The following is a 27,494-nucleotide window of genomic DNA, read 5'->3' as shown; positions in this document are numbered from 1 at the left end:
AGTATCTGGGGAATCAGAAGGCCCCTGTGTGGCTTTGAAATCCTCTTGATAGATTTTATGCACCAACAAGTCTCGGGCAAGTCTGTTTCATTTGCTAACCTGTCCCACCCTGTTCTTGCCCTGGTCACTTAGGAGCCGGTCAGTTTTTGTCCCTGCGTGGGCCACACGACAAAGCAACTCAAACCAGGGAGTGGAAGGTAGAGAGCCTCTGAAGCGTTCACTCCCCCACTCCTTGCGCACCTCTTGGTTATGTTACCATAAGAAGGATGACAATTTTAAGGCTAAGCCCAATAGCAATGGATCCACAGCCACAGGGTGAGAAGTGGGTCCTGACATGTAGCTACCATGGTGGGGATTCCATCCAGAGGCTACCTGACATTCCTGCCTGCTGACTAGTGGCTCCTGCCCGCCTGGCAAGTCCCATCAGGATGGCACTGGCCCCAGCGCTGCCGTGGCCTTGTATGTGCGTCAGTGTGAAGGTTTTGCAGCTTTCACAAGGCCGTTTATCAGTCATCTGCTGTGGTTAGGAAATCAGAAGTATTCAGTTCTTTGCACTTTTTGAAAATGAAAATGCTCAGAGGGGATTTTTTTTTTCTCTCCAGCCTACAATGGATAGGATTTCATCCCTTCACCAAGACGATTAAGTGACAGGTCTGGTGTTTGCCTGTGGACCAGAGACAATCCATTTTACATGGTTGTTTATAAAAGAATTATTTATTTATCAGAAAGAGTATATGTGCAGACAGACTAAGAAGAAAAAAAAAAGAGTAAATCTACTGGTTCATTCCCAAATGACCACAGTGCCCAGAGCTGGGCCAGTCTGAAGCCAGGAGCTTCCTCTGGTTCCTTCATGTTGGTACAGGGTCTCAGCCACGTAGGGCACCTTCTGCATCCAGTAACACAGAGCTGTATGCAAAGTGGAACATCCAGGACTTGAACCAGCACCTAAGGGGATGTTGGGCTGGACCCTGGTGCACTTTTTACTTTTTTAAAGATGTTTTTTTATTGGAAAGGCAGATATACAGAGAGAAGGAGAAAAACAGGGAGGAAGAACCTCCGTCTGCTAACGCGCTCCACAAGCGGCCACAATGGCTGGAGCTGCATCAATCTGAAGCCTGGAGCCCATAGCCTCTTCCTGGTCTCCCACACAGATGCAGGGACCCAGGGCTTTGGGGCGTCCTTGTCTGTCCTCTCAGGCCACAAGCAGGGAGCAGGATGGGAAGCGGGGCTGCCAGGACCAGAACCGGCACTCGGGATCCCGGCATGTGTAAGGCAAGGACTTTAACCCCTAGGCTACCGCACCAGGCCCTGCAGTGCACCTTTTTAAGACAAAAGTTACTGGTTTCTCTTCTGCCAATACGTTATAAAAGGAAACAAAGAAAGGTGATAATTGTGAGGACCATGAAATGTCAGCAGTGTGGTGTCCTCTGTTTTAGATGTCCTTTGTTTTAGAACAGAAGTCAAACAGAGCACCAGTGCTGGAGGGCAAGAGAAAGAGCCCGTTGTCCTTGTCCTTGTCCTTGTCGGCAGGCAGGGTCTGGGCTTGGGACCTTGCCTGTCTCAGTAGCTGTGTGACTGGCACCTCTTTTCAATGACATTTCTCACTCACTTGTGATCCATGATTGATAACATTTTTCTCCTACCTGTTTCAAATCCTTGTGAATCTCCAGCAAGATGACAAACACACACAGGTTCTTCTTCGCAGATATGGAGGCTCACAAATACGTATTCCTCCACGGCTGTCTGGGCTGCACTGGAGCTGTATATATATTAACTAAAACCTCTGTGCTACTTCTAAAAGGCTGCCAGGATGCAGGAAGGCCCAAGTCAGAACAGAGATGATTTCCCCAGAGCTGCAAGGGAAACTCAAGGGTGCGAAGTAATTGTTGTTAATAGATCAGAATTTACCCATGGATTCTTTTTAAATGATAACTTTCATCAAAAAATTAATTGCATCTAAATTATTTAATTCTCTAAATGACTTTTGGAGAAGGATTCCTGCCCATCAATTTAATTTCCTTCTGACCTTGACAGACTGTGATTCCTCCCAGCGGTGGCCCACGCATGGCAGTGAATTGTGCTCCTGAGCGGTTCCAAGGAACCCCTGATTCCCTTGTTGTCTTGCATTTGGCCAGGAGGGAGCCTGAGGGCCCTGAAGTGCAGCCCGGGTGAGTCCACATTAGCAAGGACAGTAGAGGGTTCAGGAACGATCTCTCCGGGGGCGCTGCACAGTGCCAGCTCTGAGGATCCAAACACTTCACTTCCCCAATAAGGGAACCCCAGGTAGGAGGAAAACTGGTTCATCTGGATCACTTTTCAGTGAGGTCCACCATGTGTTGACCTTTTGGCCATTTTACACCTTCCCCACGCTGCTATTCTGGCAGGAGTTGTGAATTTTGCCAGTGTTAAACTTTGTCCAAGCTGATTGTTCTGCCACTCCCTAGAGACGGGCTGTGGGACCAGAGAGCTCCCCCCTCTAAGAGAATAAATCTTAAATTTTTTCCTTGTCTCAATTATACACTAATAATTTTAGGAGAAAGAAAAGGAGGCCGTGGGAGTGTGAATATTTAGCCCATGGTTGAGACACTTGTATCTGAGGTTTGTGCAGTGGTTAGGACACTCAGTTCCCACGTAGAGCACTGGGGCTCAGTGCCTGCCTGCAGATTCCTGCTGCTGCAGACTCCAGGAGGCCGTAGTGATGGCTCAGATCATGGGGTTTAAGCCATTCAGGAAGATGACCTAGTCGGGAGTTTATCTGAATGCAGAGTGTTGGAGAGAAAGGGAGAGAGAAAGATTGAACCATCTTCCATCTGCTGACTTATTCTCCAAATGACCTTAATAGCCAGGATGGGGCCAAACCAAAGCCAGGAGTTCTATCTGCGTTTCCTACATGGGTGGCAGGAACCCAAGCCCTTAGCTCCACTTTCACTGCTTTTCAGCAAGCATCAGCAGGAAGATAAAGCAGAAGTGGAATAGTCAGGATTCAGACCCGCATTCTGATATGGGATGTTGGCAGTCACCTACAGCATCTTAACTTGCTATACCAAAAAGCCCTCTTTCTTTGATCTACCTCTTTGCCTCTCTGCCTTTCTAGTAGACAAAAATAGTGGAAACAAAAATTCTTCAAGAAGCAGTGAAAATGTAGCTCCTGGGCCCGGTGGCCTAGTGGATAAAGTCCTCACCTGGAACGTACTGGGATCCCATATGAGTGCCGGTTCTAATCGCATCCAGCTCCCTGCTTGTGGCCTGGGAAAGCAGTCGAGGACGGCTGAAAGTCTTTAGACCCTGCATTCGTGTGGGAGACCTGGAGGAGGTTCCTGGCTCCTGGCTTTGGATTGGCACAACTATGGCCGTTGTGACCACTTGGGGAGTGAATCAACGAATGGAAGATCTTCCTCTCTGTCTCTCCTCCTCTATATATATATCTGACTTTACACTTTAAAAAAAAAATCTTTAAAGAAAAAATATAGCTCTAAAGCAGTCAGAAGACCAGTTCTAACACTGTTAAGGTTGAAATTATACTGGCACCGTCCTTTATTGGGAAATAAGGAAGTGAAGAACTGGCAGAGGCCAGGCCATTGACAAGGCAGTGGGAAAGCGCTGGGTTCCGCTTGACTGACAGTGGGAGGGTGGAACTTGTTTTTTGCACTGGGCATTGCACAGAGGAAGCCAGGCTCCAGCTGCCATGGCTGCAGAGCAGCCGCTGTGCACTGCCTGTGGGCTAAGCCCTACACCTCTGGTCTCAGATACTGGAAGGCAGTGGTGTGTTTCCTGTTGCTTATACACACATACACAAACCCATCCTGTAGAATGTGAATATTTTCTGTTATTTTTTTTCTAACTTCACTTAATAAGTTTTTCCAATCTTCCTCCTGCCCTGCCCACTTGAAGTATAATTCATAAGCTACACAGCCCACTCACTTCAAGAGTGCAGAGCAGCACTGTGGTGGTGTATGCTCACAGCATGTGCAGCCATCACAGCAGTTGATTTAGGTCATTTAGTGACCTCCCAAAGAAATGCTATAACTGTTACCACTCAAGCAATCATTAATCTACTTTCTAAAGGTTTACTTATAGTTGACATTTTATGTAAATGAAATCATTTAACATGTAGCCTTTCATGACTAGCTTCCTTTGTGTGTTTCTCCCTTTTTTAAAAAGATTTATTTATTTTTATTAGAAAGGCAGATTTATAGAGAAAAAGGATAGACAGATCTTTCATCTCCTGGTTCACTCTCCAAATGGCTGCAACAGCCCAAGCTGAGCCAATCTGCAGCCAGGATCCAGGAGCTTCATCCAGGTCTCCCACATGGCTGCAGGGTCCCAAGGCTTTGGGTCATCCTCTGCTGCTTTCCCAGATCACAAGCAGAGAACTGGATGGGAAGTGGAACAGTTGGGAAATGAGCCAGTGCCCATATGAGATGCTGGTGCCAATTGAGCTAACACATCAGCCCCTCTGTGTGTGTTTCTGAAGTTAATCTTTCTTGCGCATGTAAAAGGACATTTCAGAAAGCTAATGGATATTTCAGAACGTCTTTGGTGCAGTGCTTAGGATAGCATTTAAGATACTCAAATCCCATATCAGAGTGTCTTGATCTGAGTCCTTGCTCTGCTTCCTGCTCTTGTGCACCATAGGAGGCAACAGGTGGCTGCTTAAGTAGTTTGATCTGTGCCACTCGCATGGGAGACCAAAACTGAGTTCCAAGCTCCTGGCTTTGACCTGGTTCACTCCAGGCCGCCGTGGGTACCGGTCAATAAAGATCTTTGTTTTCTTTCACTTTCTCTTTCTCCATGCCTTTCAAATAAGAATGAAAATAAATAAATGAATAGTTTGTGATGTTAGTGAAAAAAATAAAATTGAAAATGCAGCTTAATATTTTTCATAGTATATAGTGAATGCTTACTATGAAAAAAAAAACTATACAGGGCCGACGTTTAGTGCATCTGGTAAGGTGCTACTTGGTTTGTCCTCATCCCGTAAGATGAGGGCTAGCTTTTTTAAAGATTAATTTATTTTTTATTTGGAAGAAGATTTAGAGAGAGGGAACTCTTCCATCTGCTAGTTCACTCCTCAAACAGGCCCAGAGCTAGGCCAGTCCAGAGCCAAGAGCCTGGAGCTTTTTCTGGATCTGCCACTTGAGTACAGTGGTCCAAGGATCTGGACCATCTCTCGCTGTTTTTCCAGGCACATTAACAGGAAGTTGGATCAGAAATAGAGCAACTCACATTCTACAGCACCACTGGTGGAGGCTTAATGTACTACACCACAGTGCTGGTCCCTACTGCCTGAATTTGAATCCTGCCTCTGCTTACAATCCCAGTTTCCTGCTCATGCACAGCCTGTGAGGCACCTAGTGTTGGCCCAAATGTTTTGGTCCGTGTCACCAACATGAGACACCTGGATTGAGTTCCAGGTTCCTCATTTTGTCCTAGCCAAGCCTCAGCTATGGAAAAGTAAACCTAGTAGATGGAAGATCTCTGTCTGTCAATATAAATTAAATTATAAAACCTATACATTGGTTTAGTAGTATCAATTGAAGCTCATACTTTAAAAATACATATATATTTACGTATTTGAACAGCAGAGCAAGAGAGAGAGGAAGAGACTGAGAGAGTAAGCAAGAAATTTTCTCTCCACTTACTCAATCCCCAAAATAACTGCAACATCCAGGGTTGAGCATGGCTGAAGCAAGGAGCCAGGAATGGTATCCTAGTCTCCCATGTAGATAGCAGGGCCCAAATGCTTGGGTCTTCATTCACTGCCTTCCCAGGTGCATAGGCTGGAAGCTGGAGTGGAAGTGGAGAGGCTGGGACTTCAAGCAGCACTCCCATATAGCATACTGGTGTCACCATGCATGCTTTGTTTTCTTTTTTTTTTTTTTAAGATTTATTCATTTTATTACAGCCAGATATACACAGAGGAGGAGAGACAGAGAGGAAGATCTTCCGTCCGATGTTTCACTCCCCAAGTGAGCCGCAACGGGCCGGTGCGCGCCAATCTGAAGCCAGGAACCTGGAACGTCTTCCAGGTCTCCCACGCGGGTGCAGGGTCCCAACGCATTGGGCCGTCCTCGACTGCTTTCCCAGGCCACAAGCAGGGAACTGGATGGGCAGTGGAGCTGCCGGGATTAGAACCGGCGCCCATATAGGATCCCTGTGCTTTCAAGGTGAGGACTTTAGCCGCTAGGCCACGCCGCCGGGCCCCACCATGCATGTTTTCAACTTCCACTTTCCCACAAGTTTTTTGAAGAATGCTGCAGTGGTGCCTAATTTCTTTGGGTGTTGTTTTGAAAGAAAAAAAAAAAAGACAAATGTTTTGTTTTATTTGAAAGGCAGGGACAGAAGATGGAAATCCTAAGTGCTGATTCACTCCTATAATGCTCTTTAACAGCTAGTGCTAGGCATAGCTGAAGCCAGGAGCTGGGGACTCAATGCAGGCCTTCAACATGGAGGGCTGAGCCATGGCCGGCTGCCTCCATTGCCAGGAGCTGGACTGAGAAGCAAAGCCAAAACTCCAGTGCAGAATGAAAGCATTCCAAGCAGCGTCTGCACTGCTCTACCAGACACCTGCCCTGGTCCCTCATTTATTTATTTTTGTTGAATAATGGCCCATTGTGTGGATATTCCACTTTTTTAATCCATTCACCACTTAGTTCACATTGAAATTCTTTCCATTTTGGAAACTATTATGAACAAAACTGTCATGAACATTTGTGCATAGGCTTTTCTGTTGGCACGTGTTTTCGGTGCTCTCGATGCCACAGGTCAGAATTGTAGGGCCCTCTGTTGAAGACTGCTCTCTCCCTCATGGTATTGCCTTGGCATTCTTGTTGAAAATCAGTTTAGTATAAAACATGTTTGTTTCTCAACTGTCAACTCTGTTTCATTGATTTGTATATGTACTCTTAGACCAATATGTAAGATCTTGATTATTGCAGTTTTTAGGAAAAAAAAAAAGTTTGAACAAGGAGTGTGAATCCTCCAATGTTTTTTCTTTCACTTTTCAAAAGCATTGGTCTCTTCTGGATCCCTTGAATTCTTATAGATTTTAGGATCAGCCAGCCAGTTGCTGCTAAAATATGGGAGGGGAGCCATAACTGGCATTTTGGTGGAAATTAAGTATAATCCCTAGCTAAACTTAAGGATATTGTAGTCATATGCATTTTATGTTTTCCAGTTCATGAACATGAGATGTCTTTTTTTTTCCTTCAGGTTTCAATATTTTTGTGGTTTCAGAGCACAAATGTTGCACTTAAGTATTTCAAAATATTTTGGGTTTTTTGGTGCAATTGTAATGAAATTGCTTTTTTATTATTATTTTAATTTGTTTTTTTTTTTAAAGATCTTGTCTCATGATTCACTCCTCAAGTGGCCACAATGGCCAGGGCTCAGCCAATCCGAAGCCAGGAGCCAGGAGTCTCCTCCAGGTTTTTCACATAGTTTCAGGGTGCCAACTTTGGGCCATCTTTGATGCTTTCCCAGGCCACAAGCAGGGAGCTGGATGGCAAGCAGAACTGCTGGGATTTGAACCGGTTCTCATAGGGGATCCCGGAGTGCGTGCAAGGTGAGGACGTTAGCCGCTAGGCCACTGCGCTGGGCCCCTGAAATTGCTTTTTCTAAGAATATGTAATTTTTAAATATATATTTATTTATGTGAGAGAGAGTAAGGGACAGCCAGATCTTCCACCTGCTAGTTCACTCCCAAGTGGCTGCAGCAACTGGGGCTGAGAAAACAAAGCCAAGAGTCATGGGTGGCAGGAGCCTGAGTACTTGAACCCTTCCCTGCCACCTTTTCCAGGCCATTAGCAGGGAACTGGATCAGAGGTGAAACAGCCAAGACACAAATGTATTAGTAGTGGATGTTGGTGTCACAGGCAGGTTTGCTTTCTTAATTTCATTTTCTTAATATTCATTGCTATTCTCAGTACTACTGCTGGCACTTGGTGGCAGGAACTCGAGGGCATGTCAGCACGCATCATTTGCCTGAAGTGGAGTGTGTTACTTTCACTCCAGAGATGAGAGTAAGGCAGGTAATCAGCTCCCTGAGCTGGTTAGGCCACACCCTGAGATGATTGTGCAATGGAGAACCTGATTCCTTTATGCCTATTGCAGAAAAAGACTGTGCTGTTGCCAAAAATACATAGGACGTTCTCAATCATCCCATATATCTTAGCATTCTGTTTTCTACCTTCATCAAGTAAAGTGGTCCCAGTGCTGTTCAGCCCATCATTCATCAGAAGAGAAGTTTGTCTAATAGATGGTCATAGTTGTCTAAGGTTTTGAGGTAGGATGACTCTGCACCCAGATAAGAGTGCTCAAAGGCATTGTGGTAGAAATGACCAGCTGAAGGTTTCTTGCTCTATGTAGCAGAACAAAGACTATGCTAGCTCACCGAACTCGAGAGTAAATCTTGGGTCAGGTTTGTGGCCCAGTGGCTTAAGCCAGGCTTGCCATGCTGGCATCCCAAATCAGAGCGAACCAATCATTACAGAGGAGTACTGGTCATACGTCATCATCCCTTGGAAAAATATGTTGGGTTTTACCTGGCAGCCCCTTAACCAGCTGGGTAGGATGTCTCTTAGTTACTTCCTCTTTGTAGTTGGAGGAGAGTAGTTAGGAAAGGTATTCATGGTCTTCACATCTATGACTCAAAGTTCATTGGGGTGGGAGAGCAGGTCTGAGCCAAGCAAAGCCAGGAGCCTGGACCTCACTCTGGGTCTTCTCTGTGGGTGGCAGGGACCACGTAAGTGAGCCATCAGCTGCCGTCAGGGTGAGAATTAATAGAAAGCTGGACTGGAAGCCTAGTAGGCATTCTAATATGAGATGTGAGCTTCTTAAGTGGTAATGTAACAGCTGTCCCAAATGTCAGTCTCTAACAGTGGGTTTTTGAGAGGATAGGCAAGGCAGGTATTGATTCAGCAGGTAGAATGCCTAGATCCTGGACTGGAGTGCCTGAGTTGGAGTCTGGCCTGGGCTCTGGTCTAGCTTCCTACTGCCGACCCTTCTAGGAGGCAGCAGATGACAACTGCTTAAGTGCTTGGGTCCTTCTACCCAAGTGGGAGAGCTAAATACAGTTCCTGGCTCCTGGCTTCAGGCCCATCACTTGTTGTCACAGGCATTGTTGGAGTGAAGCAGTGAATGGAAGGTCCCTCTCTCAGTCTTTCTTTCAAATAAAAATGAAAGTAAGCATCAGACCACATACAGGCTAAGCTTCACCTTGCAGCCCCAGTTTGAATCCTATCTGCTTGACTTCGGATCTAGCTCCTTGCTTATGGCCTAGGAAAGGCAAAGGCTGACCCAAGTGCTTGGGTCCCTGCACCCATATAGATCCAGAAGAAGCTCCTGGCTCCTGACTTTGTATTGGCCCAGTTCCTACCATTGCAGCCATTTGAAGAATGAACCAGCAGATGGAAGATCTTTCTCTGTCTTTCCATCTCTCTCTGTAATTCTGCCTCTCCAATTAAAAAATAAATCTTTTTTAAAAGATGAAAGTAAATAATTTTTTTAAGAATAATATAAGAACTCAAAAAAGCTCCTGGCTCCTGACTTTGGCCTGGCCCAACCCAGCCCAGCCCAGGTAGTTGTGACAATCTGGGAAATGAACCAACAGATGGAAGATTTTATATATATATATATATATATATATATAAACTCTTTCAAGTCAATAAATAAATAAAATCTTTTTAGAGATCAATCATAAAAAAAACCCAACCAAACCAAAAGGTGATTTTTCACAATGTCATCATTGATCCAGGCAGGTCACAGGCAGGCTAAAAATCTTTTCAGCTTCCCTCTTTTGACCATGCACTTGCTATTTCACCTTTCAGAGAAGCTCATTTTTTATCAAGTTTGTTCAGACGAACACAAATAGAGCCTTCCCCATTTTCCTAGAACACAGCTGTTTGCTTTTCAGTAAGGTTGGTTATTGCTGACTTCCTAAAAAGGACTTGAAGATGCCAGGTGTTGTTTTTGTGCTAGGCAGATCCAAGCCTTTCGCGCCAAACCAAGACAAATGCAGGCAGAGTTGACTGTGCTTGGGTGAATTTCTAAAAATGGTCTTCGTATTTACCTCATCCATTGCCCAGAGGCTGTTTGGAAGTGCCTGAGCAGAGATGGTGATCTCTCTAACGGCAGTTTCATGGTTGTCTGAGTCTGAATGACCAGTGGTCTCTGAAAAAGGGGGTAGGAAAATTGGGGAGTCAACCTTTTTTTTAAGACTTATTTACCTTTATTGGAAAGTCAGATCTACAAACAGGAGAGCTAGAAAGACCCTCTGTCTGCTGGTTCACTCCCTAAGTGCCCCCAGTGGCTGGAGCTAAGCCAATCCAAAGCAAGGAGCCAGGAGCCTCCTTTAGGTCTCCCACGTGGATGCAAGGTCCCAAGGCCTTGAGCCATCCTCCACTGCCCACTCAGGCCACAGGCAAGGAACTGGACAGGAAATGGGGCAGTTGGAACATAAACCAATGTCTATATGGGATCCCGGCGCATGCAAAGCAAGGATTTAGCCATCAGGGCACCATGAAGCAGCTTAATGATATATTAGTGACTATTTGCCATCTTTCAGACAAAGGGTAAGGTAGAATCTTGAAATAAATTTAAACCAATAATATCCCTTTTTTTAAATTATTTTTTTATTGATTACATTGCATTATGTGATACTGTCTCATAGGCTCTGGGATTCCCCCAACCCCTCCCCATACCCTCCCCCCATGGTGGATTCTTCCACCTTATTGCAGTATTACAGTTCAAATTCAGTCATGATTCTTTCATTGCAAGCATAGAGTCCAGCATCTTATTGTCCGGATAAATTCAACAGTTTCTTGGGGAGACCATCTCTGAAACTAATAATATCTCATCTACCTAAAGAAAAATGTAAAGAGAGAAAAAGACCCTCCACTCCTCCAAAAAAAGTCCCTCTTGGATCAGGAAGTTGCATTTTAGTTGTGTAATCAGACACCAGGGAGTGGTACTGGGTAGCTCAGAGTCCCAGGTTTAGTTCCTAATTAAGTGGCTTAGCAAGTAGTTGCTAAATAAACTAGGCATACATCCCCTTTGTGCAATCTACTGTTGTAAAGAGTTATTCACCATTTTTTAATAGGCTTGTGCATATATGAAGATGACTTAACACCTTGGGAAACTCATTTGTTTATATGCTAATAATATTATATAAGAATCATGCCATAATTGGGCTGTTTTCCCAACTAAAATTCTAATGGAAAGAATATTGTTGAGCTTAATTGTTTCTTTTGTTAATATGTTTTAAAATTGGCTCTTGAGTCACTTTCAACATCTGTACTCTACTGTCTTAAATCCTTTGTTTTGGTAAATGCAACTTTCCTGATGTTTTCTATCAGATATAGAACTGATATAGGAGCGCTGTACACCTTGCAAGAACATCCCAGTTCACTTAGCAGAATGCTTTCTGGCTGCAGTAATAGAAATTCCCGACTCAGCTGGTTTCATAAGGCCCTAATGAAGAACACATAACCAGAGGTTCAGGATTGGCAATTCTTCAGCTTAGTAGCATCATCCAGGGCTGATGGACCTATCTTCTAGGCCTCCCTGGTTTCCAGTTGTCTGCAGACTGATTCAGCACACTGCCTTCATACTTTTTTTTTCTTCTCTAGAGACATTTATTCTTTCCATCACTGGGAAAAATGAGAGAAGAGGTTAGTTGGGGGTAGTTCTTAGGTGTATGGTGAAGACTACCAACAGAAAATATTGTTGATATCGTTTAAACATTGAACAGCTAACTAGAGTTCATGACCTATGTATCTTTTTTTTATTATTAATTACATTGCATTATGTGACAGAGTCCCATATGCACTGGGATTCCTCCCACCCCTCCCCAAACCCTCCCCCCATGGTGGATTCCTCCACCTTGCTGCGTTACCACAGTTCAAAATCAGTTGAGATTCTTTCATTGCAAGCATATACCAAGCATAAAGTCCAGCATCTCGGGCTCGGCAGCGTGGTCTAGTCCTCGCCTTGATCCCATATGGCTGCTGGTTCTAATCCTGGCAGCTCCACTTCCTCTCTGTCTCTCCTCCTCTCAGTATATCTGACTTTGTAATGAAAATAAAATAAATCTTTTAAAAAAAAAATAAAGTCCAGCATCTCATTGCCCAGACAAATTCAACGACTTGTTGGGGCTACTATCTCTGGTCTGAAGGTAGAGCCGGCAGAGCACCATCCCTATCAATTAAAAGCCCTGACATAACATCAGCAACAATTAACAACGTCATGGAATTAATTGACATAGTATTGAGCAACCAACATGTTAAAAAAAATGCAAGTTCTTTACCACATACTGTGACTCCTTCGCTGACACTTCAACTTTGGTTTATCCATGACCCGGTTCTATACACCTTAAAATGGCCATAGGCTACCACTCAGCTGTTTCATGTCTGTTTTCATTATACTAACCTTCATACTTTTTGGTCCAAGAGGGAGAGCTTTTCCATTGGAAAATGCCTCCAGAGAGAGAGAGAGACAGGTGCTGGCATTCCGTATGGGCTCTTGTGCAGGTCCTTGCTGCTCCACTTCCCATTCAGGGGGACCTGGAAGAAGTTCCTGGCTCCTGGCTTTGAATTGGCTCGTATGCAGCCACTGTGGTCATTTGGGGAGTGAACCAGTAGATGGAATATCCTTTCCTCTGTCTCTCCTTCTCTCTGTAGATGTGCCTTTCCAATAAAGATAAATGAGTATATATATATTTTTAAATGTGCCCATTAGCTGGTGCTGGGCCAGGACCAGGCTTAAGCCAGGAGCCAGAAACTGCATTTTAGTCCCCCATGTGGATGACAGGGACCCAAGGACATAAGTCTCCCAGTGGACTCATCAACAGAAAGTTGGACCAGAAGCTGAGCCAGGACTAGACTCCAGGCCCTTCTTAGGATCTTTAAGTTTCGTGCTCCTAGCAAATTGCCATTCTTGAAGCCATCTGTCTTCGTTCTAGTCATTTTATCACCGAAGAAGCCTGATTAGGGTGACCACCCTCCCCAGCCCTCCCCAAGGCTAGAATTCACAACACTCCAGTTATATTGCATTTTAGGGTCAGGGAAGGATCATCAGAAGTCAGCAGAGCCTCAGGAGGTAGACACAATGCTGTGAATCCCTGAGGAAGACCAGGTTTCAGCAAGGCTGTGATGGATCCCGATTCTGAGTGTGCGGTGTAAGGACATACAGTACATAGAGGAACTGAGGACAGCGTAGCTGCAGTGGGTGAGCCAGCTTGTGCAGCCCCTGCTACCAAGCACACAAACAGCAAGGGGGCCCACAGCCAGTTGGCCAGGGCCAGCATGAGGTCTGACGGTGTCCTGTTCTGAGGTGGAGCGGTTAGATGGGGGTTCCTTCTGAAAGGACAAATACTGCAGAGGGAGCACCAGGATTACTCCAGGACAGCACTGCCGTGTGACTTGTTCCAGTCATGCCATGCTCTTGGCCTGCACTGCGGCTCTGAGAAACAGTCATGTAATTTTCACATGGAAAACGGAACTTGCGCTTCGTGCTCTGTTTATCCTACACCCACCCACCCACCACCCGGTTTCCCTAGGTCTTCACAGGGTTCTCCCTTCTGGTGCTCTCCTGAGAGCTTTTCGCTGAGCCCCACCTCTGCTTTCAACAACCTCCTCCCCCACACTCCCCTGCCCAACAGTCCTTCCTTGTCTGCCCAGCCTTGAGAGCTGCTGGGAAGGTTCTAGCTGCTGTCTTCTCCCCTGCTGATAGGTCTCCTGGTTCCCAGTGCGGGGAGCGCAGTGCAGGGACTGCAGGCTATGATTCACCGGATGAGTGAATGAGATGTCTCTTGCTTCTCTTTTGCAGGTGCTTCTCTCCCCGTGTCTCTGTTTCTGCTTCCATTGGCTCCTGAGAGCCATGCCTCTTTTCCCTTTTCTGCCTTAACCATTAGGAAATGCTTAATTCAATTTTGGCTTCATCTACAATACCCTTAGCTTCATCTATTCCTCTCACGGTAGGGCTTTTAGAATATTTAATGATACCTGTCTCCACTCATATTTATCATAAGATGCTTTAAATCCTGAATGGGAATAAATGAGGGTTGAATAATAATCCATTAAAGGGTGACAGGGAGAAGTGAAAAAAATTACATATATTAGAGTATGGGTGAGACCATCCTAGAGCTGCTGTGACTAGAAGAGGAACAGATGGAAGGTCAGTCAGTACCCTCCTGTTCCCCTAATGTTGCTTAGCAGTCTCTTCTTCCCCTAATGTCTTTGGATGCCACGGGGCCAAGGACTCAGCTTTCTTGCTTGTGATTGGTTCCTGGTGCCTTGCCCTATCCCTGGCACACAGTGCATGTTCAGTGAGTATTATGAGATTAATGAATGAACACATCCAGTATACCTTTCCTTTACCAGTTATTGTTTCTCATGCACTCTGACCTCTTCAGTCTGCACTCCCCGTCCTTAGGGGTTTCCAGACTTCTTTTCCTTTTCCCAGCAGAGAACCTTCTTCCTTTCAGGATATCAGGTCCCACCCCAGGGCACATGAATGTGTGCCTTTGCTTCCTTTCCTGGGCCCCTCAGGCTGATGGCCCTGATGACTAAAGCCAAGGTGACTCACAGCTCCCATTCTGACAAGGGAAAGGGGCAGAGTCCTCATAGTCTGACTCATGTCTGCTTGGCCCAGAGAGGTGAAATGATCACTCAGGATCACACAGCAGGACCCAAAGTGGGAGCACACAGCAGAGTGAGCGGCATTCCACAGTACAGGAGGAGAAAGCGAGTTTTCTCCTTATTTTTAAAAATTTACTTATTAAGAGAAGGCAGATTTATGGAAAAAGGGAAAGACAGGGAGAAACATCTTCCATCCACTGGTTCATTCCCCAGTTGGCCACAATGGCTAGAGCTGAACTGATCTGAAGCCAGAAGCTTCTTCTGGGACTCCCACATGGGTGCAGGGCCCCAAGGCTTTGACAATTCTATAGTGCTTTCCCAGGTCACAAGCAGGGAGCTGGGAGGGAAGTAGAGCAGCCAGGATCCCAACCTGCACTCATAGGATCCTGGTGCTTGCCAGAGGGGAGGATTAGCTAATCAAGCCATTGCACCAGGCCCTGGAAATACCTTAAATGTAAGCTACCATGAGAGTTGGGTGACAGCCTAAATTGACTCTGTTTAGTCTTCAGATTATTTAATCCCTCTGTCTTCATCTATATCCCCTCTCTCTCTTCCTTTGCAGTTTTACATTTAATGTAAATAGTTGAATCTAAGATTGGTTGGTTAATAAGGAAGGTTAATGTGTATGTCTTTACATACTGGTTCTGTTAACATCTCTCACTTAATGCTGTTTTGAGGAGACAAGGAGACTTTGTGTGTTGTTTCCTTTTTAAAAAGCATTATTTATGTGTTTTTTAGCAGATTCAATATAGTTCAGATTCAGTTGTAAGAATGTAATGATATTCGCTTCCTGTGTGTGAGGCTGTGCACATGCCTCCTCACTGGCCGACCCCAAGCATCCGGAGCAGGGCCTCTCAGAACACAGCTGTCACATCACTGAGGACTGTCTCTTCCCTGTCTGATGAGGCCCCCAAAGGCCCTGATGGGCTCTCGCTCGCTCTGCTTCTCTGAGCAGGCAGCGTGACAGCATAGGGAAGGTGCAGGACCTAGGGCTGGGGTCTACACTCAGAGACACACTCAGTGTTTGAGTGAGCATGTTGTGATGGATATGCAAAAGTTTATTAGGTGACGTATTTATAATATGCTCACTTTGTTTTTAAGATTTATTTTTTATATATATATTTTTTATTAATTATTTTGCATTATATGAAAGATTTATTTATTTTTATTGGAAAGTCAGGTTTATAGAGAGGAGAGACAGAAAGATCTTCTTTCTGTGCGTTGGTTCACTCCCCAAGTAGTCGCAATGGCTGGAGCTAAGCTGATCCAAAGCTAGGAGTGAGGAGCCTACTCCGGGTCTCCCACGCGGGTGCATGGTCCCAAGGCTATGAGCAGTCCTCAGCTGCTTTCCCAGGCCACAGGCAAGGAGCTGGATGGCAAGTGGGGCAGCTGGGATATGAACTGGCGCCCATATGGGATCCCAGTACATGCAAGGCGAGATCTTTAGCAACTAGGCTACCGTGCTGGGCCCATGTGTATTTTGTAAAGTTCCCCATAGTCTGACTTTGAAGGCAACTTAACATGAAGGGGAGTGCTTTATTCACATCTGTAATCTCCGCCTGCAAATTTTAGAACAAAGTCTGGATTCTGTTTGCTTGTTCACATGAATGTTCCCTCACCTGGAGTTTCCTCCCAGAGCATGATTTTCAAGCAGTCAGGCAAGCACTGTGCCTGATGCAAACACACAGTGCAGTGGGTTGAGATGACGTCAGTACTCCTTTAAGAAGCTGACATTTCGTTCCAAGCAGTTTTGACCTCTCCCTGTTTTCCACAGGGGACATGGTCTCAAAGTACCGACAGCCTCTAATCCACACCTTCCTGAGGGGCGCCAGAGATGCCGACAGCGATCTCCGGGCCAGCAGCCTTGCCAACCTGGGAGAGCTGTGCCAGCGGCTGGACTTCCTGCTGGGCCCCGTGGTCCATGAGGTACTGTATGCTGGCGCCTTCCCCTGATGCTTTTTTCCCCTTTGAACCCACAACAAATCTTGGCACTGGGAGTCAGGAGACCTCCGTTCTTCCTCTAGTCCTCTTGCTCCATCCCAGTGAGACACAGCAAGTAAGTGATTCTCTGTCTTTTTCTGGTTTGAGAGATCCATTTTACTTATTTGAAGGGCAAAGCACCTAGAGAGAGAGAGAGAGATCTTACATGCCCTGGTTCACTCCCTAAATGGCCTCAACAGCCAGGGCTGGGTCAGGCGGAAGCCAGGAGCCTCCTCCAGGTCTCCTACGTGGAAGCGTGCGCACACACGCTTGGGCCACCTTCCATTGGCTTCTCTAGTGCTTTAGCAGGGAAATGGGTCGGAAATAGAACAGCCAGGATTTGAACATGTACCCATAGGAGATACTAGTCTCGTAGGTGGCAGCTTAACATGCTATATCACAGTTCCAACCCAGCAAGTAAGTCACTGATCTTCTGTAGGCTTCATTTGTCTCATGTGTATATTGAGGGTTTTATTGCAGATTGAACACCCCTAATCTGAAAATCCAAAATCCACAACTTTTTGAGCACCAGCATGATGCTATAAGTAGAAAATTCTACCACACAACACTTCGTTAAATGCACAGAATTAGTAGAAATAGTACACAGGTGTGGGCCTCTAACCCACTTCAAATATACACACAGGATCTTTGCACCCCATATCATTGTACCTGAGTTTGATGCCACGTTATACCTTCTGCCTTCAGCTGCCTACCCATGCAGGGACCTGGGAGGGGGCAGTGGGCTGGTGTAACTGGGCTCCTGCCACCACCGAGGGAAACAAGCATTGTGTTGCCAGCTCCTGTTTTGACCTTGGATCAGTCCTGGCTGTTACAGGTGCTGGGGAGTAAAAAAGAGCAAATGGGAACTCTATTTCTCTGTCTGCCTCTCAAATACCTTCCAGCAAGATGTTTAGGGTACATATGAGACATAAATTAATTTCATATTTAAAGATTTAGGTCTTGTCCCCCACAGTCTCTCATTATGCATATTTAAATGATCTCATACCTAAAAGGATCCAAAAGATGGAACAATTTTGTTTCAAACCTTTTGGATAAGAGATAGCGGGCCTGGAGGCGTGGCCTAGCGGCTAAAGTCCTCGCCTTGAAAGCCCCGGGATCCCATATGGGTGCCGGTTCTAATCCCGGCAGTTCCACTTCCCATCCAGCTCCCTGCTTGTGGCCTGGGAAAGCAGTTGAGGCCGGCCCAATGCATTGGGACCCTGCACCCACGTGGGAGACCTGGAAGAGGTTCCAGGTTCCCAGCATCGGATCGACGCGCACCGGCCCGTTGCGGCTCACTTGGGGAGTGAAACATCGGACGGAAGATCTTCCTCTCTGTCTCTCCTCCTCTGTGTATATCTGGCTGTAATAAAATGAATAAATCTTTAAAAAAAAAAAAAGAGAGATAGCCAGCCTCTGGTAAGAATTTCTCCATTACAAGTAACAGGAAGTCATGTTAACCTACCTGAGGCAATGAAAGATTATTGTAAGAATGCTGAAGTGACAGAACTGAAGAAACCCCAGGAGAAGGGTAGCTAGAGGAGGAACTAGAAGAGTTAGACTCAGTCCTTCTGCACTCTGCACCAGAAATGTATCTTTTTTTTTTTCACTATTGATGTTGAATTTTAGCTTACTTAGAGAGCATTATAAGTTCTCTCCCAGTTTCTCCTTGTTTTCCTCAAGAGCTGTGTTGCTCAAAACCAATCCTGGACAGATAGATGCTCTCATGTTTCTTCCTTCTCTGGCAAGGAAATGTGATCTCTGTGACTTTCAGTGACAGGCCTGTCCTCCGTGCCCGTAAGCAGGATGTGCCCTGGGTGACAAGTCCAAGGAGCTACTTTTCATGTGCTGCCCAGAATTCCCTACTCCGGAGCTCTGAGGGCTTACCCAAAGCCAGGGCCTCTGATGCTACTCACAGACGTCAGTGCAGTTTCCTGAGCGAGTCCTGCAGGATACGTAGGTCCTTCAGGGGAAACCCTGAACAAGCTGCACCGGCCACCGTGGTTTCCCTCCGAAGGCAGGGTGAGGGAGCTGAGCTCATGAGAATTGCTGGGCTCGCCGCCTTTGCTGCTAGGCTGCCCGGTCTGCAGACGGTGTGATTCAGACAAGGTGGTTGGCCAGCAAAGGAACTTTGGGGAGGGATACAGAGACACATGGAGATGAACTCTGTCATATACACCGCCCCACAGGCCCTTCCTCTCCTGGAGTTTCTCACAGTCTGGTCTTGGCAATCCTACCATTTGCATTCTCTTTATACACTTCAGTGACGCTTGGCGTACACTGGCTGTGATGGCCTCCTCCCTCTGTTGGCTTCAGCTGACCTCTGGTGTTCCCAGAGCTGTCATTCTCCCCTCCCTTGTTCTGCTCTCTGAAACCAATGTGATTTTGACAATGGAACCAGTGGAGCTGAAGCCTTGTACCATGTGGGTTAGTTACTAGAACAGGGACATTGAGTCTCAGGGGCAGGGGACACAAAGATCACATGAAACGTTTTCGGTGCCCCTGGGAAGATTTAGAGAATAGAAATCTGACACCATTACATAAATTGATAAAGACCTCACATCATCTGTCTACCATTACCAAGGCTTGGGGGGGGGAGGGTGGGCAGAACCCAATGTTGTCAGTGCCTTTGGCTTTGGAGGTGAAAGGCTGGCCAGGAAGAGACTCATTCAAAGTGGGAAGTGGGGGAAAGTGACATTGCCCCTGGCTGCTTTCTGTGTTGGCCCTGAGCAGCAGGAGAGCAGCATTACAAGCAGGTCCTGGGAGCTTAGCCTGAGTACCTGAGAGCTGTGTGGCTGTCTGCTGCCTGATGCCTGTGAGACGCCCTAGAATCCTGTTGCTGATGGTCAGCGCAGTGTAGTGAGGCCAGAGCTGGTAGAGGCAGATGCTGACAGAGGGTCTAGGCCAGGAAGCTGTGATCCCCCAAATATGGAAGGAAGTGTGGACTGAGAAGGAGGCAGGCAGAGCATTCAGGACCTCTGCTTGCTCATGACCTGGCCAAGGTCTGGCTTTCCTGCCTTGGCCGTCAAACCAAGTGAGCTCAGCCAGTGTGTGTGTGTCAAGAAGGACCGGACCTAGCTCTGACTTGTCTCTCTGATCTCACCTCTTACCTTGTAAATACTGAGCCTGAAAGTGGAGGCAGCTATTATACTGTGGCCTGTTTGGAGGTCACCCAAGGAACTCCTCCCAGGACTGAATTGCTTCCACCGTTAATGCCAGAGGCGTAGCAGATCCTGCAGGCTTTGGGGTGAGGGGGACCCAGGTCAAAGGCAGAAGCAATTTACTAGGTTATCTTGAAAAAAAAATAGGCCAAAAAGAGTTGAGCTTTTCTGGGATTTCCCTTCATGTACAAGCTGCAAGTTTGTCAAATAGATGTACAAGTTGATTAAATGCCAGTGCATCACAGATGCAATTATTTTTGAGAGTGAGCTGCTTCTAATCACTCTGCCATCACTGATTAATTAGGCACTTTGAACTATGCCCAACTGTTTGAAAGCTGTGAAAAATACAACCTGCATAGCGAAGATTTCTGTGCAAGTTTCTTTCCTCATTTGTGCCTGCATGTAACCGTTCTTTAACCATAATGTGTGTTTCCAAACACACATTCTGGCTATTTTCTTATCATGGTTACACATCCCTCTACTGTCGCCAAGAAATAAACTCACACAGCAAAATCTCATAACAAAAGAGTAGTAAGAGGGTTGGTACAGTGGCTCTGTAAGCTAACCCTCTAACCTGTGCCACCAGCACCCCATATGGGCACCAGTTAATGTTCCAGCCACTCCACTTCCTGCCTAACTCTGCCTGTGGCCACTGCCTGCGGGAAAGTAATGGAACATGGCCCAAAACCATGGGACTGTGCATCCACATGGGAGACCCAGAGGAAGCTCCTGGTTCCTAGCTTCAGATCAACTCAGCTCTGGCCACTTGTGTTTATTTGGAGAGTGAACCAGCTGATGAAAGACCTTCTCTCTATCTCTGTAAAATCTGCCTTTCAAATAAATATAAAATTTTTTTCTTCCTTTTAAGTCTAAGACCAATTGAAGAATTTAGACACATCTTTTAAAATGCTTCTATCACTAGCCATACTTGTCAAATCTCTGCTTTTTTCTCGTGAATCTTGCATGCATGCCTCAGAAAGGACTGAATCTGTTGTTTCTCTGTGTTGAGATTGTAGAAGGTTTTTGTGTCTGCTGGGAACTGAGTGGGGGCAGGGCAGCTGGTCCAGGGCCTAGAAACCATCTCATTTATGACACATAATTATCAGGTTAATACCTGACACCCTGTTTTCCAAGTACTACGTTTCTCTTCTGTGCTGGAATTTTAAAGCAACTGAGCCAAGAAAGGCCCATCCCATGAGTGAAGAATCTCAGGCAGGAAGTATAGAATTGGCCCTGATGACTCAGCCAGAGTGCACCCCATTCATAGGGACAGGGACACAGTGAGAGGATCAGCTTGGCTGTGCCTGTATTCCCCTGGCCTGAATTGGTCCTCCCTGCAGCAGCATCCATGGCAGGCCTTGAATCCTAAAGCCGCCTCAGCCTACTCCCCACAGGCCTCGGGCGTCTATAATTAATGTCTCCAGAAGCAGACAAGAAACAGTCTTTCCCAACCAACTGAGAGAAAATATTTGCATTTGATCTTATTGCCCTTTTTATTTGTGATGGGAGGCTGGGGAAGGATACATATATTGTGTGTGTGTTCGTTCCCACACCCTAACATCCCATGTGAATCCCAAACCACAATATATGCTTTTTCCGAAAAGGGAGACGGCATCAAGATCTCTACCCCTGGATCTCACTTTTTTTTTTTTTTTTATGTGGGAGGAGGCATTTGTTTATTTTCATTGGAAAAGCAGATTTACAGAGAGGATCTTCCATCTGCTGGTTGGCACCCAAATAGCCACATTAGCCAGAACTGAGCTAATCCAAAACCAGGACCGAGGTGCTTCTTCCAGATCCCGCATGTGGATGCAGGGGCTTAAGGACCTGACCCATCCTTTGCTGCTTTCCCAGGCTACAGCAGGGAGCTGGCTGGGAAGTGGAGCACCTGGGACTCAAACTGGCATCCACATGAGATGCTGGAGGATTAGCCGGTGGAGCCATTGCACTGGCCCTGCATCTCACCTCTTTTATTGAGGATGAGGCAGCTGGCATGCCCCTCTGGAAGCTGGATGGTTCTTGCTGCATGTGTCGACTGGAACCCAGTTGAAAGGCTAGAGGTGACTGTGCGATTGAGTTTGCATTGACTGCTTTTCTCGCCCCACTAGGTAACAGCCTGCCTGATCGCTGTGGCAAAAACAGATCGTGAAGTTCAAGTGCGCAGAGCTGCCGTTCATGTCGTTGTGCTACTGCTTCGAGGACTCAGCCAGAAAGCCCCCGAGGTCAGTCTGCCTGCTGCCTTACCTCTTAGTGGCTGGTCTGCTTCCCAGTCTGCCTCTCCCCTGGGCAGGCCTAGGCCTTTTCCCCAAAAGGACTCCCAGCATGGTGATTGCTGCAGGCAAACTAGAGCCCACTTTTGTAGACTGAGGCTCTGTGTCCTGGCATCCTCCTGCATGCGAGCAGTTCAGAGGCGAGCTTGCTGGAAGGCAGTAGCCTTGCCTTGCACCTTGCAGTTACCCTCCAGTGACTCCCTGCCCTCCCTGACTCCCCTGGTGGTTCATGCAGCCTTGCTGAAGGACCTCATGGCAGATGTGTTCTCTCTGGCTACGTTCTAGCATGAGTTCTTAGTGCTGCATCAGTTAAACTCTCTTCTCCCTGCAAGTGGGTCTGGCTGGACCACTCCCCATTGTGTGGCCACTCTAAGAAGTTGATCTCTCTTGATGTGTGCTAGGAATGAGTAACCTCTCTAGTAATTTCCTTCTTGATTGGAATGGACACCCACTCTCAGTTGATTTCACAGAGAGTTTGCCCAGTAATTCACTTCCTGGCACCCACAATGCTTATTACACATTACGAATTAACCAAGTGTCAGGGAAGCTGTTCCAAGAGTGATTTTTTGTTTTGTTACACACGCGTGTGTGCATGCACACACACACACACGTGTCCAGGCTTCATTCCTGCTAGAACTTTGCCATAGCAAGGCCTCCACACCCATTCGTGTGAGCATGGATTCATCACTCACCTCTTTCCTTCCCCAAATGGCCCTATTTTCCCCCTCACTGCTCACCTGCTTCGGTGTCAGCCCAGAAGCTGGGTCATGGAGTTTGCATGTGGCCACTTCCTGCTGCTCTCCCTCCTCATATGCTGTGTGTGGGTGAAGCTTCGGGTGGAATGAGTTTATCTGGTGTAATATGTCCAGCTACAAGGTATAAAAACAGCCAACAACAATGGGCCAAACAAGTGAGGGTTTGTCTTGCATCACGAGAAATCCGTAGGTAGGTGGTAGTCATATAGCTGCTCAGTGTCAGCGGGGCCAGTGCTTGCTAATCCTCACGGCTACAACACGGCTGCTGCCACGGCTGGGGGAGGCTGAGCTGGCTGCCTCGCAGGACCTCCTGCAGAGAGAGAAACAGTTTCCTAACTGGCAGTTACCTCGAATTTTGATGGGGTGGGGAGGGTAGTGTGTGGATCATAACTCACTAATTCACCTAATGAAACAAATTGCAATGGGGTGGGGCTTGCTGTGCAGAGGGAGTTAAGGAAGATCCGTGTTTCTCTGTCGCTAAGATTTGCAGAACTATTGGCAAATTCATCGTGTGTGACCAAAGTTAGCAGGGAGAAACCAAGGGAGGGATGAATAGGGACCCTGTACCACTTTTGCAACGTTTCTGTAAAAATAATTTCAAAATAGAAATGACAACACTAACTAAAAGAAATCTATGGGAGCTGTTACTGTGGCATACAGAGTTAAGCCATCACCTGCGCTGCTGGCATCGCATATGAATGCAGGTTCGGATCCCAGCTGATCCACTTCCATTCCAGCTCCATGTCAGTGTGCCTGGGAGAGCAGCAGAGGATGGCCCAGGCGCCTGAGCCCCTGAGAGCTACATGGGAGACCCAGAAAAACCTTCTGGCACCTGGTTTTGGCTTGGCCCTTCCTGGGCCTTTGCAGCCATTTAGGGAGTGAACCAGTGGATGCAAGATAACTCATCTTTTCTGTCTCTTTGTCTCTCTGTAACTCTGCCTTTCGAATAAATAGAATAAATCTTTGGGGAAAAAAATCTGTAAGACTTTTGTAAGTGCACACATGCTTAGAGGGGAGTGTGTGTGTGTGTGTGTGTGTGTGCATGTATGTACAGCAGAATAAATGTCTAGTTAGCAAAGGAGAGAAGTTAGAAGCCTGTGTGCCAGGGTGGGACAAGTCAGGAGCCTGTGTCCTTTAGCACAGTGACTCAGGCGCTGCTTAGGATCTGCGTCCTGTGTTAAGAGTGTCTGCTTGGAGTCCCAGCTCTGCTCCTGTTCCCTGTTAATTCACACTTTGGGAGGCAACAGTGTTGACCCAAGTACTTGGATTCCTGCACCCATGTGGGAGACCCAGACTGAGTTCTGGTCTCCTGACTTCTGGCTGGCCCAGCCCTCACTGTTGAAAGCCTTTGGGAAGTGAACCACAGGATAGAAGATCTTTCTTTCTCTCTCAAATAACATTAAAAGCTGGCACTGTGAGTTAAACCACTGTCTCTTTAACTTTGCACTTCAAACAAATAACAAAACCTTTTGGTAAAAAGTCATATAAAATGAAAAATTTCTCTGTTCAAATTTTCCAATGGGAACATCACTGCTTGTCTGAGGAACGAGCTAGACAATTTTTGTCGCTTTCAAAAGAGCCACGTGAATGAAAAATCTCCAAGTTGTCTCGTCTGCATCCATAGTGACGTGTGAGCTGTGCTTGCTCCGTGAGTGAAGAAGGGGAAGAGGGGTGGTACTCTGGCCGAGTCCTCTGCCCAGTGCGTGCTGGCGACCAGGTGTGTTAAATCTTGTAATCGTAGGTGTGGTTATCATCAGGGCGGCTTTCATGAGCAGCACAGATCACCGCAAAGCTCTCAATCTGGGGTTTCGCTGCAGGGCTCTGTTTTGCCTCCAGGAACGGCTGAAATGAAAACGCCGCTTTGTTAATGAAGTTTCATGTTGCTCCCCCCACCCCTACCCCCTAATCACCATCTCTCAAACCATAGCGCGCCAAGAGATAACTCCGGATTTCGGTGCCTTCTCCATTGCTTGTCACTCCCTCCAAGGAGCTCTGCAGCTAAGGCAGCTTGGAAAGAAGCCAGAGCAGAGAGGCCGGCATCAGAGATCAGACATCTCCACCCCTAACCCATGGGGTCATTTGCAAGTTTTCCCATCATAGACAGAGTTCTATATCCACATTAGACACAAACAGCAGACCCAGGTTTATTTCTATCAAAATTCCCTTTTTTTCTGCTTCCCCTGATGACTTCTTTATGTCTTGTTATGTAGTGTTACAGCCTGGGAGAAGCCAGAAGGAGCCCGCTTGAAACCCGCCCCGCCTGGCACTTGCTGAAAAACCAAGTCAACTGGGCATCCCCAGCAGAGGAGCTGTGTTAAGATCTGTCCTTTCTGCTGGTCTGGGTTGCAGGACGGACCTTGTCAGTGTGGAGGAGAGGAGCAGCGGCACAGCTGGAGGACACGAGCTGAACTGCCCAGCCCTCCCTCGGCAGTCCTTGCACCGTGGGTTCTCCCTGTGAGCCGTGTCAGTGTCAGAACTGCCTATGCTCTTAAAGTCACCCCAAATGCAGCAGCTGGGGCAGTAAGTGCTGAGCAGTGACCAGGAGCCCAACCTCCATCAGATGACCGTTGCAACCTCTGGATGTGACATCCTGAGCATCCCCTGACGTCAGCACAGTGGGCTGCAGGTGGGTTCCAAAGGGCAGCCATGTACAGGGGCAGGAGCAGCTGTCTTGGCTGTTCATCCAGAGGCAAAGTTGAGAAGCTGTTCCGAGAGGCGCACAACACTGTCAGGGTGTGGCAGAGAAATCCCAGCCGTTCTGGCCCGTGGACCAGGAGATCGGGGAAAGCCCCTGAAGTTAGAAGAGATAATCACTGACTTAAAAATAAAAGCAGAGGGCCCGTGTTGTGGTATATGGAGTAAAGCCTCTGGCTGCAGCGCCAGCACCCCTTATACCTGTTCAAGACCCTGCTACTCCACTTTCATTCATTTCCCTGCTGATATGCACGAGAAAGCAGAAGACAGCCCAAGTACTTGAGCCCATTCCCACAAGGGAGGCCCATTAGAGGTTTCTGGCTCCTGGCTTTAGCCTGGTCCAGCCCCAGCTGTTGTGGCCATTTGGGGAGTAAGCAGCAGATAGAAGATTGCCTGTGTTTTCTTCTCCTTCATGAACCTTGCCACTCAAATAAGTTAAACAAAACAAAACAAATTAATTAATAAAAGCAGAAACAAACAGTTCATTGGGGGAAGAACAGAATCTAGAGACTCCAGAATTTAACATTTAAAATATACAAATTGCAATCAAGAATTACTAAATATATAGGAGGCCAGGAAAATGGAACATAACAAGATAAAAGAAATCTATTGAGACCAACTCTAAGGCAATCTCTTACTGGGATTATCAGACAAAATTTTCTTCAAAAATAAGCAAAAGCCCGGCCCGGCGGCGTGGCCTAGCAGCTAAAGTCCTCGCCTTGAAAGCCCCGGGATCCCATATGGGTGCCGGTTCTAATCCCGGCAGCTCCACTTCCCATCCAGCTCTCTGCTTGTGGCCTGGGGAAGCAGTTGAGGACGGCCCAATGCATTGGGACACTGCACCCACGTGGGAGACCTGGAAGAGGTTCCTGGTTCCCGGCATCGGATTGGCACGTATCGGTCCGTTGCGGCTCACTTGGGGAGTGAATCATCGGATGGAAGATCTTCCTCTCTGTCTCTCCTCCTCTGTGTATATCTGGCTGTAATAAAAAATGAATAAATCTTTAAAAAAAAATAAGCAAAAGCCAGAAGCATCTTCCTAGGGAAGGGTTTGGGATAAACTAGCAGCCGAGTCAGGCTTCCACCTGGGAATGATTTTTTTTTTTTTAATTTAGTTTTAATTTAATTTTTAAAATTTTTTTTAATTTAATTTTTTTTAATTTAGGTTTTTTGTATAGTTACTTGTCTTCTGGTTTGTTGAAGCAGTATGTTAGGTTTATTTGCCACAGTAATGTCTGCCAAGGGCTTAGCCCCAAGCGCTGCAGCACACTCATGCCAAGAGCACACAGCGCTCTGGTGCGTAATTATGCTGTTCTCACGTTCTCCTTACGTTGCCAGAACAGCCAGACCAGCTGACTTAACCTTCTTCCTCTTATACTAATTTTTTTAAGTATTTATTTATTTGAAAATAATAAATAGTAAAGACAGAGAGAAAGAGAAAAAGCTTGTATCTATTAGTTTACTTTCTAGATGACTGCAATTGCCAGGACTGGGCTAGGCCAAAGCCAGGAGCCAGGAGCTCCGTCTGGGTTTCCAGTGTGGATGGCAGTAGGCCAAGCACTTGAGCCAGCCTCTGCTGCCTTCTCTGGATGAGCAGGGAGCTGGATCAGAAGCAGAGCAGCCAGGACCCCGCCCCGCACCCCTGTGGGATGTTGTCATTGTGGATGGTGGCGTGAGCTGCTGCTCCAAGGACCTGGCCCTCTGGTGCTTATTCCTCATGGGAGTGGTGATGGGCTTCTACCTTTTCTTAGCACCACCATGAAGTCTCAACACAAGGTGAAGAGTGGGCTCTTTCCGAATGTTGACGTCAGATAAAGTTCACCCATCTTCCAGTTGCTTGCCAGCAGAGATCAACCTTTGCTAATGGGGGGAATTCCTTCCTTCTGGATCTCTCTACATTTTCTGTGGTAGCCAAGACCTCAACCTCAGTCGTGACCATTCTCTCAGTGAGGATTTGTACAAAACCTGCGTGTTGGAGACAGCCTGCTGCAGAAGGTG

General features: G+C 46.7%; 1 protein-coding gene across 6 annotated transcripts in view; it reads left to right on the top strand.

The window, feature by feature from the left end:
• TANGO6 (transport and golgi organization 6 homolog) overlaps positions 1 to 27,494 on the top strand; it is a 189,492-nt gene that overhangs the window by 121,216 nt on the left and 40,782 nt on the right. For all 6 annotated transcript variants that reach the window (XR_009246848.1, XR_009246849.1, XM_058675022.1 and 3 more), the window contains exons 16-17: positions 16,411 to 16,562; positions 21,886 to 21,999. Coding sequence is in view for 4 of the 6 variants with exons in the window: in XM_058675022.1 (XP_058531005.1) it covers positions 16,411 to 16,562; positions 21,886 to 21,999 (266 nt within the window). In the remaining 2 variants the exon portion in view is untranslated. The remainder of the gene's footprint in view (positions 1 to 16,410; positions 16,563 to 21,885; positions 22,000 to 27,494) is intronic.

The sequence above is a fragment of the Ochotona princeps genome, chromosome 16 (genome assembly GCF_030435755.1).
Source record: "Ochotona princeps isolate mOchPri1 chromosome 16, mOchPri1.hap1, whole genome shotgun sequence".
In the NCBI taxonomy this organism is placed as follows: domain Eukaryota; kingdom Metazoa; phylum Chordata; class Mammalia; order Lagomorpha; family Ochotonidae; genus Ochotona; species Ochotona princeps.
This window is presented reverse-complemented; position numbering and strand designations above follow the sequence as displayed.